This window comes from Patagioenas fasciata, chromosome 4, assembly GCF_037038585.1.
Source record: "Patagioenas fasciata isolate bPatFas1 chromosome 4, bPatFas1.hap1, whole genome shotgun sequence".
Classification (NCBI taxonomy): Eukaryota; Metazoa; Chordata; class Aves; order Columbiformes; family Columbidae; genus Patagioenas; species Patagioenas fasciata.
Genome location: NC_092523.1, coordinates 61,963,639 through 61,978,236, shown reverse-complemented (window position 1 = coordinate 61,978,236; position 14,598 = coordinate 61,963,639). Strand labels below are relative to the sequence as shown.

The window sequence follows — 14,598 nt, the reverse complement described above, 5'->3', positions numbered from 1 at the left end:
ATAGAAACAGAACAGGCAACAAAGAATCATTTTCCTTAGATTAGACTGGTCCTTGGGCAACAGCCAGTGAATTATCCAGGCATCAAAGCATGTGGCTATACTGACTGCATCTTTTTTTCCCCATTATTCCATCAGGTTTCTGACTACATAGTGAAATAAGGGAAGGAATTCCCAATGTAAGAATACTAAAGCTGCAAGTCCTTGCTCAAGCAAGCAGTTTTCATGGGCAAAGGTTTAAACTACATGTTAGAGTTTGTGGATTAGCACCTGGCTAACTGATGACAGCCTTGATCCTGAAAGCATTCAAGCACAAGTAACCTTGTGTGGAGGAACAGTCCCATCGGACACACACACCGAATGTCTAGAGCAACCATATCTAGATATGAGGGCAGGAGAGGAAAAGGCAGGAATAGTGCCTTCATTTTGTTTGATACAACTTTTGGAATAAAGTCAGCTTTCTCTTTTCCAAACTAGTATTCTAAAGCAAGGTCCAGAAAATTATTCAGTATTTTCTTTGTTTCCTGTAAAATATATGTATTAGTGGGAAAAGAAAAGTAGTGAAATGTAATATCGGAAGCCAGGGAATTCAAAGCCACAACTGGCTAGGGGCTCTGGGCAATTGCTCTTATGTCATGTTACTGGAAGCACATACAATGCACTAGAGGGTATTACTGGCAAGTGGTTCAGTTACCTGATGCAATTTATGCTGAAGGAAGAAATCATACTAAATTTTACTTATCTGACCACTGTGCCTCACATTCAGTCATAAACTAGAGGGGGAACCTATAACCATTGTATGAAGTATAGAGATTAGCAGTCTGCATTCATGTATTAAATTATGATGTACCATACTTGTCTCTATACATTAGCAACAATTTTTCAAATAGCTGTGTTTGTTGTTTTTTTGTTGTTGTTGTTGTTGTTTGGTTTTTTTTGTTGTTGTTTTCATCTGTTTGTTTTCTTTCCTAATAGAGATTATTACCACATGAAGCCTGACATCCTGCATAACACAGATCCCCTTTAAGTCAAATGACTTCTGTCTGACCAAAAGATATTTTCCAGAAAGTTATGTCGTCTTGAATTGAAAACTGAGCCAATTGATTCAGTCAGTTAAGACTCTTCCAAGCACCATTGCACACTCTGCTCTTTGGGGATCAGCATTTTAGATGGTCAAAGAAGGGCAACTAATCTGGTGAAGGCTCTAGAGAACAAGTCATGGAGTGGCTGAGAGAACTGGGGCTGTTTAGCCTGGAAAAAAGAAGGCTGAGGGGAGACCTCATCGCTGTCTACAACTACCTGAAAGGAGGTTGTGGCATGGAGGGTGTTGGTCTCCCAAGTAGCAAGTGATAGGATGAGAGGAAGTGGCCTGAAGTTGCGCCAGGGGAGGTTTATATTGGATACTAGGAAAAAAATTCTTCACAGAAAGGGTTGTCAGGCATTGGAAAAGGCTGCCCAGGGAAGTGGTAGAGTCACCTTCCTTGGAGGGTTTTAAAAGATGCGTAGATGAGGTTCTTCGGGACATGGTTTAGAAGTAGACTTGACAGTGCTAGGTTAACAGTTGGACTCTGTCATCTTAAAGGTCTTTTCCAAACAAAACAATTCTATGATTCTCTTGCTTGCAGTCCAGATTGATTACAAATTGTCCACTAACAGTAATGAAATCAAAGCATGACCTGCAGTAGAATCAACTTGGTACCTTGTAAATTACCACCACTGAAAATACACACATTTTAGAGTATTTGGACTCAAATACCTGTAACAAGTTACAATGTTTTCAGCTGTTTGGTTATCTGTGGCACAGACCTTTGCTCCAGGAATATTTTTCCATCTTTCTTTCTTCCTTTTAAAATATACCTAGTGATTTTTTTTTTTTTTACCTTTCATAAGAATTTGCAAGTTTCTTTGCAAAACAGCAGTTAAAAGAACTTTTAAAGGAAAAGCAAGTTTGTGCACCTTATGCATGAACAATCCTTTTTATCACAAAAGGATTTTCTTACTGACAAAGAGCAACCTTTCACAAAAAGTCATGCTTTGATTTAAATAAAACACACACAAAGATCGAGTAGTCTTCATCACCTTTCTATAGTCCCTCTGGCTGTGATCTTACGACTATGTGAGCCTGCAGTGTTTTACCTGCTAAAATATACACTGTTCTCAAAGCAAATGGGATTACATAGTCAAGAATGAAGACCTGGATTATATATTACCTCTAACACACCTTATTAAAACATGAGAACCAATTTATTTACTTTTTATGAATGATAACAAATAATGTCACTTCGGACTTTAAAGATTACCAGAAGCCATGGCTTTGTTGCACGGCAAACACCAACTAAAACCTCAGGACAGTATCCCACTCAGCTTTAACCAAGCAGTCCTCAGACTCGAGGTGCTTTCAGCCCACACCGGTGATCTGGGATACATCCATCCTCCAGTGTCACATGCAACCTGAACCAAACCTTGCTCGGAGCTGGGAGGAGGTCACTGTTGTGCCTGGCACTGCCACCCAGGGACGCCCTCCCCTCCTCCAGTTTGCCAGAGGACAGGCATGTGTTATTCACCTTGCTCCTGGGAGCCCAGCCTTGCCCTGCCACATCCTTCTCCCACCTCTACACTAACGTAATCAGCAGCCTGACAGCTTCTCAAGACACCTATTGTTAGGAGATTTTTATCTTAAAAATGTGTAAACAAACAGCACACATTTATTTTTAGCACGGGGAGCAAATACAGAAGTATAACCTCCAAAAGAGCTACGAGCAGGTCAGGCTGTGACTCTTGGAGTCATGCTCACGAGCTGTCACTCAAACAGTCCCACAGATGTCAGCAGCCTATTTGTGCATGAGCTCAACACCGCAACTAGGAAAACTTGTAGTGTCACGTGTGTCATTAGTAAGAAGTTTTCGAAACAGGCATTATGACATTCCAACACCGAATGTAACACAAACTGCTCAAATGGTTACCAGTATTTAAAGTGTGCTGATGGCCCCCTGCTCTTTCCACTAAAGTTAGATGGACACATGATGAGGTCTGGTCATAAACCTGAAACATCCAAGGGACCTATTTTGATTGTAGATGTCAGCTGATTTCTGAGAAAGCCTTGATCAATAGAGTCAACTTAAGTGATATTTGTACTGAGTGTTCAGTTTTATATTGATTTCATGGACAATGAACAACTCTTCCTAATGTTTAAGTGTTACTTCCTGGACTCATAACAATACCTAGCTAAAATGTACAGTGCAAGCAATTGTTTTTCCTAGTAACTATAATGAATCATTACACACCCATTCTTTCTCAAGGCAGTCCATATGTTTATGTGATTTGCCATTACAGGATGAGGTCATCCAACTACTTGTCTACCAAACTCAACCTAGAGCAACAACTTGAACTCCATCGGCAATATTACATACAAACCCTTCTAAAAGGGTGGGTCAATTTTATTTGATTTAATTTCATGGGAGAAGCTAAATGAATAGTAAATATTATAGACCACTCAAAAATAATTACAATGTTACACTTATCATCCTGATAACAGTATCCACAAAAGTATGAAAATAACCTCTTCATTGTAAACATCACCCATTGGAACTTTACAAAGGGTTATACAGTTTTGTATTATAGGTGTTCATTCATATAAACAAAAACAAATTAACTACTAAATACTTGTTTGATAACTGTCTTTCCAAGAGGGTTGTATAGCATTGGCTTATATGGACATATAATGTGGTATCGAGAAAAACAAATCCTTTCTCTGAAATGAAGGCCTAAGATTTGTTAAGTTGTCCCCAATGTCTGCCTTTGTTGCTCTCTCTTTTTACTAGTGCAGTTTACAGAACACTGATTTGCCCAGTCACAGTTTCCTTTGCACACAAGCTCTCAAACATCTTCAGGGAAACTGATGTTGAGGAAGTACCATCACTACTGACATTTAGCAATACCAGCAGCAAAAACAATACTTGTTTTTCGTGACTTCAGGTTGATGAATAAAAATGAGAGAAGACTAGAAACTTAACCACTAATCTTTAAAATAAATCTCAGGAAGGGCCAATGTGATGATCTAGTTTAACTACTGCAGCATAAAGCAGTGAAAAGTAAAAAGCTTTCACCCTCCCTTTGAGTTTAACAATTGTGATTGAATCAGATTATCTTCTAAATATCTTAATTTAAAAGTGATCAGTAACTGAATATCTACAACAGTACTTGTCAAGGCGTCCAAACAACTCATGACCATCCCTGTAAAAAATCTCTATCTTAATTCTAACTTAAATCTGACTGGGTTTAGATTTCCAGCTTTTAGAACTTTTTGTAATTTTGTTTGCTATAGCTGAAGGGCCCCAATCACTGTAAGATGCAACCACATTTGTCAGAGCTATCTACTAAGCAACATTTAAAATTGTGTTAGGGATGTAAAACTTTGTTCCTTTTCTCTTCAGAGAAGAAAAACCAGACTGTGCATGATAACCTACATGTCGCTGCATCTTCGATACACACACATGCAGTAGAATTGCCTTTGTTTCCACTGAGGCCAAGTTTACAAATGAAAGAATGTCCAGGCACAGAAACTCACACAATAATACATCCAAACAGTAAGTTCCCAGAAACAAACCCACTAGGCTTGAATTGAAACAGAAACCTAATAAAGGCAGGAAAAGGCTGGGTACAGAGATGAGCATCAACGAGACAGGCTAGACAGTTACACATATGTGAAGGCTTACAACACAGCGGAAGTTGATATTTGGACAAAAACCCAAACAACTTCACATAGCTGAAGAAAATAAATTTTACACTACATGTCAATCACACCAGGCTGTATGAAGTGATGTAGAAACAGTGAGAACACAGATGGAGTTAACAAATACCTTCAAGGTATGATACACAAATTTACTCATGAGTTTGTAAAAACACACTTGGGAAAACCAGGATCAAGAACCATTTGCCAAAACAGCACAGAAGTCACTGAATTTCACTTAAAACTAACTCTTGTTAAGTGTCTCATTATCTCAGAGTAGCATAAGCAAATTAAACAGATTTCACCAAAAGCAAAATTTAAATCAACTGCATCAGCACTATTGTAAGAGTCAGATGAACAATGTAAGATTAAAGAACAAATCAAGTAAGTATCAGCAGATCAGTAAAACCCAAACAAATATAAACTGAATCTAGCTAATAAAATCAATGGTACAAATTGAGAACTGAAGTGAGCACAGTAAACTCAGCTTAAACTAAGGACTAGTCCTGAAGCACAGCACAGTCAAAAGCAAGCTAAATCTGAAGAGAAGCAATAATTTCAGGAAAAAAAAGAAAATCTAATGTAACTCTTCTGACCAAATACCTGCAGATCAATGAGATTTCAATAAGCTATCAGAGGAGGCACTTGACCAGGAAAAGAAACAATGCTGAGCAGAAACTCCCAAGAACTTTAGCTAATTAAATACTGGAAAAAACAGAGGGGAAGCACAAGACAGGACCATGAGGAAAGAACCAAAAACACATTAAGAACTTACTAGCTGAAACAAAGACTGCTGCTGTAATAGGAGTTCATACAACCCTACCTGGAAACTTCAGAAGAAAACAAAACAAAACAAGAACAGCCAGAAATCAGGCCTAGAAAATAATCATAACCTTTCTTTTGAAAAGACAAATGGAAGGATTTTGAATAAGTCCTCCAGAACCGAAGACCACCTCAGCAACAGATTTTAAGGCAAAATGCAAATGTAGATTACTGAATATTAACATTGATTAGACACCAGAAGCATGATTAGCAACCAGAGAGCTAAAGAAAACCAAGATTTAAGCCAAACGCTTACAGCCCTTTATACAACTTTTATCTTCATACTTCAGGAAAGTCACAGGCAGCAACTCCTGTCTGACAGAGGAAAAAGCCATACACAGTGTGATACTATGAAGGATTAAATAGACTTTCCAAAACTTAGGGAAGAACAGAGAAAGCTGAATGGTTTCTGCATATACCAAATATTTGCAAGAACAACCATATGAGGATACATGTTTTAATTAGCTTTTGAATGCATTTGAGAATACATCCCAGCATATGTTGTGGAACCTTTTTTAATTCTACAGAGCTCTAACTGAAACTGTCAAGGGCCCAAATCTCTGTGAAATATGATATATTTTTGCAAGGGTGCATAAATGGACAGCGGAGTGATGGAAATATGAAAACTGATGTGTAGTGCTACTTTCTCTACACCTTTCAATGTGAGATCATAGACAAATAGAAAAAACCCTGTAAGCAACATGAATTCTGGTATAATGAAGAAAATTACTACAAGGTCTAGACATTTTTTACTTAGTATTATATATTGTCATCCTGTGTAACATTTCCAACAGCGTTTCACACAAACAGAGATCTCAAGAGAAATAGTAGGCCATTCTCGAATTCCACGTGTCAAGCAATAACGTTATGTTAGAAGGCAAAACTGGCAAATGACAGCTCAGACACCTTGATAAGTCACACAACTCAAAGCATAAAAGACAAAGTAACATCAAGTCTTTGACCAAGAAGCATGATAGTACAGAAACCAGCGCTATGCCAAGCAAAACTGAGAATTTTCATCTCAGGCACTGTATCTGTGCAAACAGTGCACTGCCTGTAGGAACCAGAGCTCAAGAGAAGCATTAGGCAGGAAATGAGACACCTTCTAATTAAGCACTCGTGAAAGCATCTGGGAATTCAACAGAAAGACTGGTGAGTCAAACTGGAGAATCAAGCAGCAGTTCAACCCTAGACATCTGCATGTCCTCTTGAAGTGGAAATCTCCTAGTGTGAAGAAGTAAACACACCCACAGCAGATCCTAATGAGAAGTTTAGCAGCATCAGAGCAGATTTGGTGTAACACCAAATGACACAGCAAACTGGAAGAAATTAGTTTGCACTCCATGAGCCAAAATGGACATGGAAAGTTGAAGGATAGGCTGACCACTCGCATCAGTTATGCTAACTGCATGCATTTTGATAAATGCTGTATTTCAAGTATCAGAAAGCACATGCTTTCTACTGAAGTGTATTGAGTTTGACAGGCAAAATCTTAACTGCTTGAGTCAACAAGGACAGAAAATTTATTAAAGCATGTACCATCTTTTCATCAGGCAGATGATATACCAGCCAAAAGCCTTTCTAAATCTTAAGCATAAATAGGTTTTCAAGCAGGTCCTTCCTCAATTCTCTGCATTGAGAGGTTGAGAGCAAGATAGAATCCCAATTTTAAATTTGAGCTACCAATTGTGTTGGTCAGCAAGGCTGCAGAAAACCGTTCTGAGCTAGAATACTGTCACAGTACTAAAAATTATATTAGACTTGACACTGAAGGCTTGCATCAGCCAGTTGAGCTCAGAACTTCTCCTTTCTGTCTTCCCAATGTGGAAATTATATGACAACCCCTTCTGCAAAAATATCTGGGACGAAAGACAGTACTTCATCAATTTTTTTTATCACCAGAAGTCAGCAATTTTCCATCTGTTCTCTTCTGCTTAAGCATTTGAATCATCTTTGGCAACATGTCATGGATTTACAAACCCATACTGAATCTCTCACACATGTGCTGTCCCAGCTGTAAGCATAAATATCCCATCTGCAAAATAATTCACGTCTAAAAACAGTTCTTGCAAACTAAGAACAATTTATTTGCCTTGGGATTCAGAGATCTTATAATAATATTTCAAACAAAATTACTTAGAATTTAATTTCCACTTCACAAATGTCCACATACAGAAGGAGCACAGCAGCCAGAGCTAATCACACCACACCCTCAGTCTCTCTTCCTCTAACCTCTAACTGAATACATTGCTCCACAGTCAACTATTACTTGCAATAATTCCTTGCAACACTGTCTCCAAATCAGAGTTTGTCAAGCATTACTGCAGTATAGCAGAAAGCAGTTAGAGACATTTTCTAACATATTTGTTGTATCTGAATGCAATAAGTACTTAATTAAAAAAAAAAAAAAATGAGCCTCTTAGTTCTTTATAAACCTTGTGACATGTTCAAGATCCTTACATTCACTAAGTAACATGGTCATACAGGGCACAGTGGCAAAATGATGGGAGAGATCTGGTTTCATGTTCTCTCCAAATGCCTCTGCCCCAGTTGATGCAGGATCCCATACAACGCACCTGATACTTCTTGAGAAGGAGCTATTTCATACAGGTCAAACTACCCAACTGCACAGGGGAGACAACTGCCAAACAGGAACTGAATAGGTGGGAAGGAGACAGTTAAAAACACCTGGCACCTTTGAGAAAACTAATGAGGAAAGAAAATACTTTTTCCCCTGTTGGTGAACAAAAGGAAGATTAAACTCTTGAGTGAGGGTCACACAGAAGCAAAGTACAGGCATGGCATTATGTGTAAGGCATGAAACAATTTCATTAAGGACAAAGCTCATCAACCATCAAATAATTTCAAAGCAGAGAAGTACATTTTTTGGTCTTGTCCTGGAAGATTAATGCACTGATGCAAGATAATGCGAGTTTGCAGAACAGCTATGAAAATCCAATTTAAAATCCAAATTATATATCTTCCCTGTTTTTCTTTTGTTAAAAAGGAAAACAAAACCCAAAGAACCCTTCAGTTAAGGCATGCTTACAAAGGAAAGTCTCATTGATGTGACTGGTACTGACACAGACAAAATAATTTAAAAGAGTGCAGGTCTTAATTCCGTATAAAAATGGATCCACACAGCTTAGTAGAAAAGCTGTATCCCTTAAGTAAAGCACTGATCAGATACATTTTGTTAGCAGAGATGACTCCTAGGGATTCACTAATTAGGCACTGCCCTAACACATAATAAGATGATCATCATGCTTCTAATTTGTTAAAATCCAATATTAAAATAAGTGCAGAAAATGTCTTCAATATCCAAAGGAGTATTTAAATAAGAGGGCTTTCTCTGTTCATCTGAGTTACATAAATTGAGGCCAAGAGAAAAGAATCAGAGCAGAAAGGGCAGATATTTCATCCCTGCCCCCAGCGCAACTGATATCAATACTTCTTTTCCTGTAAGGACTGTTACACTCGGAGTCAATCCAGAAGAACAGGTAATGTGAGTACTGCTCTTCTACTTCAATATAAAGCCATGGAGAATGACTTTCACCCACCCCCAAGGCTATATAAACTACTTCTTTTTACACTGAGACTTGTCAAAAGACGTAAAAGATCCAGTGTTCTGGACTTCGCTCTGGTGAGGGCAACCTCTGTCCACAGGATGGTAGCAAGTGATGGAGGACAGGTAACACTGAGGCCTTGGCAGCCCCTTCAAGGGTGATCACCAGCCTTCAGCCATGTTTTCACAGTCACAGCACCCAGCCACAGCACAATCTGAAGAGGTGTGTCCCCAGCCATCCCCCCCCATTCCCAGTCACCCATGGGAAAGCACTCTCTTCTTTCAGCGATGCCAACACAACTACATGCCAGCATGACCCCAACTTAAGGTCTTCAAACCCTGAAATGCTTGTGGATGGAAAGAGAAGGGCATTACACTTCATGCAGATCAGTTTGCTGACTGGTAGTTTCACAGCAAACCTAGATTCGAGGGCAATGCCAGCAAATCAATGTTTCTCATCATTGAACCACTGCTTAAGTTACATGGTGAAGCCATCTCATGTCATCAAGCCTCTAATTCCATCAATTTCAAAGTCAATTGTCATTCTACAATTTAAGGCAGATGACTTCAAGAGTCAAAAATGAGGGAGTACAGGACAGCAGAAGGTAGATCACACATGTAAAAAAAAAAACCAGCTATATTTATGTTCTCTCTTGCATATACAAATTCAGACCTCTCCCACCACAGTGAAAAATCTTATGTGCAATATTTCTAGTTAACTTCAAGGACACATAATCTGGTTTCCCACAGAGCAACTGAGCGAATTTTTATACCCCAGTCATAGGTGAATAACTTTTAGATTATATCTGAGCAAATTTCAGCATTATGTCACTGCAGAAAGGGCACTTAAAGAAAACAGAAACAAAACACATAAAAGGTTCTTCTTTTTCTGTTTCTCTAGTTTCAGCCAGATAAGTCCCACCTCTTTCACAAGAACTGTATTGCTACCATCTACAGAAATTCCACAGGGTCATCCTAAATGCTATAATTTTTATAAGTGATGTAACTTGTGGACAGTTTCAGCAGATTTATTTGTTGAATCCTCAGGATCAGCTAGGTGTGTCAATACCTTGCTTTTAGCCAGTCTTACCTATGAAGAACAATTCATTGGCTTCCTTTGCCTGCCTTGGCCCTTCATGGGCAGATCACAACCGTTAGAGCAACTGGTGTAAAATTTCCATTATTTCCATGGAAAACATCTAATCATAAATTCCACTTATGACTGTGCATACCAAGCTGGGAGTGTCCTGGACACTCTACATCCCTTTCTTTCTTCCTCTCCTACCTTTTGCCAACCACTGTGTCAAAACCCCATGTGCTAAAATGGCAAGGTCTTGGTTCCCATACAGCCCTTTTAATACTGCTAGCTCTAATAACTTTCTGCCTCCTAGTAGTGGGTGTTTAGTTATGGTTCTGGCAACACACTGAAAAAAAGATACAACTCTTTTCCTTCCCCATACAAAAAAAAAAAAACCAAAACCTAGAAATTGTTTAGTTACTTGTTGCTATTATCTCAATCCCACAGCAGCTGCAATACCAGGCAAGACACTAATAAAAGCTACCCGGAAAGCTGTTTTCAAAATATGCATCGAACTTTTGCATTCTAAATCAATATTCACTATGCAGGCTGCATCCACACACTAAAATCAAACAGAACAACAAAAGAACATCCACACTTAAATACAAAAACTTAAATTCCAAGAGGAAAAAATACAGAAACAGATATAGAACCAGTTCTGTATTCTGAACTCGTACCAAATGCCGCCAGCACATCTAACTTCCACCAAAAAAAGAGTGCCAATTTATGAATCCTACTTCCACTCAAGGAGTAAATCTTCAAAAGTGATCTCTCCATCTGTACAGTAGTATCATCAGACCGCTATACATACAATTGCACAAAGGCCCAGATAGACACGCACTCCGCAAACAGGTTGAAGAGAAAACCCAAAATTCTCAAAATATTTCCCCAATAACTAAGAAATGTCTGGAAAATTGACTTGGTATCTCACACAATCCCTAATTCAGAGATAACAAAGCCAGAAAGGTAGAAGAACGCCTTGTTAGACCAGCTTCACTAAGACAGAGAATGAAATCCTTAGAGGTCAGTGGGTAATCCATAAGAGTCTGCAAAGAATTCCTCAGTAAACACAGCAGAGACAATTTCTGAGGCAAGACATTCTTTTTATGGATTTACCAACATCGTCCACTTCTCAAAAGATTAAAAAAATACATAAGAAAAAAACATCTACAGCCAATGTGGAGTGGCTGCTGGTAACTTTCCACACAAGAATGAAGTAGTTTATCAACATGCAACACTGAAGAACACTGAAGATCTCAAGGGCATTAGTTTAGATTGTAGATTGTTTACAAGTCCATAGAGCATTCAAAGGCTGAAGAAACAAGCTCGTGGTAAACATACACAGGACCTTGAAACAAACACATATGTAATCCATATGTTTATTTTTATTAGCCTGAAGAACTAGTTGCAACGCAAGTGGGTAAAGAAGAAACCACAGCTTTTCAGAGAACAAGCTTGACTATTTTCTGCCAATTCAAGAAGGACCAGTGGTACTATCATCAGGTTCTGTATCTCCAGTTTTATAGCGAGGCATATATGTTGCGTAAAAATGATGAAAGATTTCAACAAATGTATACAAACAGCGTTGCAGAAACCAAGATGTGTATAAACCAATCTACAAAAGCGTTTCAGGCGGTCTAAAACAAAACATTCAGGCAACATACTTTACAAGGACATCTCAAAGAAGACACAGAAGCTGAAGCAAATCTGTTCTCGTAGTGCATATTTGTGAATTAAAACTTGGTCCTATTTTAAACACTGCCTGTTAGAGGGACAACAGCAAAATCCTCCAAAGACCTGGGCAAGTCACATCCTGATGTACCATGGCATCGGACACCGGTGATCACTCGCACAAAGCTCCACAGCGCCTAAATCCCACGGGAAACCTTAGCATACGGGAAACCAAGCACCTAAATACCCACCAAGCGCCTAAGGCCCCCGCCGCCTTCCAGGACCGTGCGAGGCGCCAGCAGCAGCCCCCGGCAGGGGTGCCGGGCTCTCCGCACCGCCCGGGAAGGTAGCGAGGAGCGGGGGAGGCTCTGCGGCAGCCGTTATCCCGCCCGGCCGGCGGGACCCACCGCCATCCCGGGTGAGAGGCGGTGCGGAACGCGGCCCCGGCCGCCGCCCTTACCTGCCAGTCCTCCGCCGCCGCCATCGCCTCCGTGCCCCTTCCTCCGCTGGAGAATGAAGTAGGGGTTGGCCCGCTCCGTCACCCACAGGGCGTTCGCCAGCAGCACCTCCTCGGGGTTCACCCACATGCTCCCGGCGCAGACAAAGGCCGACCCGCCCGGCCGACCGGCAGCGGGGCGCGGTGACTCACGCACGCAGCGCCCGCATCACACGCCACCATGCCCGGCCGCCGCGGCGGACGGCGCAGCCCGGCGGGCTCCGGCGGACTCCGGGCGGAGGGGCGGCAGCCGCATAGTCCCCGTGGCTCCCGCCGCCTACCCGCCCAGCACCGGGCGCGGAGGGGCGTCCGCAGGGGCCAGGGGAGGCGGTGGCGGCCCCGGCAGCGCCCGCCGCAGCGCCTGGAGCAGCAGTGACATCAGCGCCCGCCCCGCCGCGCGCCCGCCTCCCCGCACAATGCCGCTCGCGCTGCCTGGCGCGCGCCGCACTGCCCGCAACCTGCGCGCGCGCCGGGGCGGGGCCGCGGCGCCGTTGGGCCAGGCAGGCGGGCGCAGCGGGCGGCGGGCGCAGCGGGCGGCGGGCGCAGCGGGCGTGCCGGGGAGCGGCCATGGCCGGGCGGCGGGCCTGCCGGGGAGGAGACACCCACCGCCCGGGTTTAACCGCCTGCCGTGAAAGATCGGGGCCTTTTTATGGAGAAGTTTGTAAAATCAGGTGTTGAAAGGAAGAGGGGGCTCCGACCAGCAGTGTGCAGCGGCACATCCACAGGAGGCGCTGGGACCGCCCTCTTAGTACAGCCCCTTTTTACATAGCCCGTCTATTCCGTGCCCAGCGCTGAGATCAGGGGAGAATTTTTGACGGCCTGACAAGCCCTAAAAAAACCTGGAATACTTGACAGGTATGCCAAGTATACTCGGAGCAGTGAGTAATACATATAGATAACATATGTTTTGTACCCTTGCAGCTTTAAACATTTGATTTGCAAGTTGATAGGAAAGGACTAGACTCTCTGGCCTTGCCTTTATCATAGTATCACAGAATGGTTTGGCTTAGAAGGGACCTTAAAGATCATCTAGTTCCAGCCCCCAGAAATAAATGAAAAGACATCATTGCATACAATTCCTGCAGTCAAGAAATGCATTTTCTAGCAAATAAGTCATACAACCTTTCTCTGTACAAAGGAAAGGATTTCTGGGCTGAGCTTAAGGTACCTGAAACAGACCCACGCAGTGGCTTCTACTCCTTGGATTTATTTCCGTTGCTTGCTACCTGTGAGAGATGACCTGCTTGAAAGCAAGCTGTAAATACTCTGCTACATCTGGGTGAATGGCGGCGTAAAAATCCTTCATGGCTATTTTGCAGAAAAAGATTTGAAAAGAGCTGAAGAAGGAAACTTAGAAGTAGTTGGTTTCAGTCAATTATGTTACAGCATGTCAATCGGATCAAGCATCCACATCTATACAAAGTAACCCTCAGGCAGATAATAACATCTAACACAAGTATCACCGAAAGAGATTAGGAAAGTTTAGTCAGAAAGCTGTTACTCTCTGATCAGATACCTGTCTTTGATTTATTAAAGATTTCGAGAAGAGTAAACTAAGCCTAAAATACAATATTAGACCCCTGTTCCAAGCACAAACTTTTCCTACTCTGGCTGCAGCTTTACAGTAATTTAGCCTTTCATCACCTGGTGTTGGCATGGAACTGGATGCCCAGTGCTCGTCATGTGGAGGTGGACACGTGCTCACGGCAGAAATGGCTCTTCATCTGAGGTAGCAGTCGTGTGGCCGTTACTGTGAAGGTAAAGAGTTCGAGAGAGAGAAGTGACCATCTCTGATGAACGCTAAAAAATAGATAGTGCTGCTGTCAGTCCCACTGCACCACAGGAATAGTTGTCATTGTTGCTAAGGCAGGAGACTGCAATCGGAATGAGAATGCAGAAGAGCTTCTTCACGATTTGCCAATTTATCATAGAGACAGATTAGTTTGAATTTTAGTATTGTTGAAATGACCATGTCCTTTTAACAAGAAGATTTTGGGAGGGGGTAGTATTTTTAAATAAAAACTCTAAACAAGCATATTTCTTATATTTTTGAGAATAAATGTCAGGACTTTTATTTTTAACCAGCTCTAGATAAAACCTACATGCCAAGTAGATTTAAAGTTAAGTTCTGGCCTGGCTAAAAGTGGTAGCAAAAATTCCTAGTAACTTCCTTTAGTAAAGACATGATGTCACACACACAAATACTAGTGATGTCATCCCTGTCAACAACCTGCAGTAGA

The 14,598-nt window shown here is 41.5% G+C and overlaps 1 protein-coding gene across 2 annotated transcripts in view; it reads right to left on the bottom strand.

The window, feature by feature from the left end:
* Positions 1–12,718, bottom strand: part of TBC1D9 (TBC1 domain family member 9) — a 52,361-nt gene extending 39,643 nt beyond the window's left edge. For both annotated transcript variants that reach the window (XM_065837377.2, XM_071808042.1), the window contains exon 1: positions 12,323–12,718. In XM_065837377.2, coding sequence (XP_065693449.1) covers positions 12,323–12,449 — 127 coding nt within the window. In that variant the 5' untranslated portion in view covers positions 12,450–12,718. The remainder of the gene's footprint in view (positions 1–12,322) is intronic.
* Between the last annotated feature and the right edge of the window lie 1,880 nt (positions 12,719–14,598).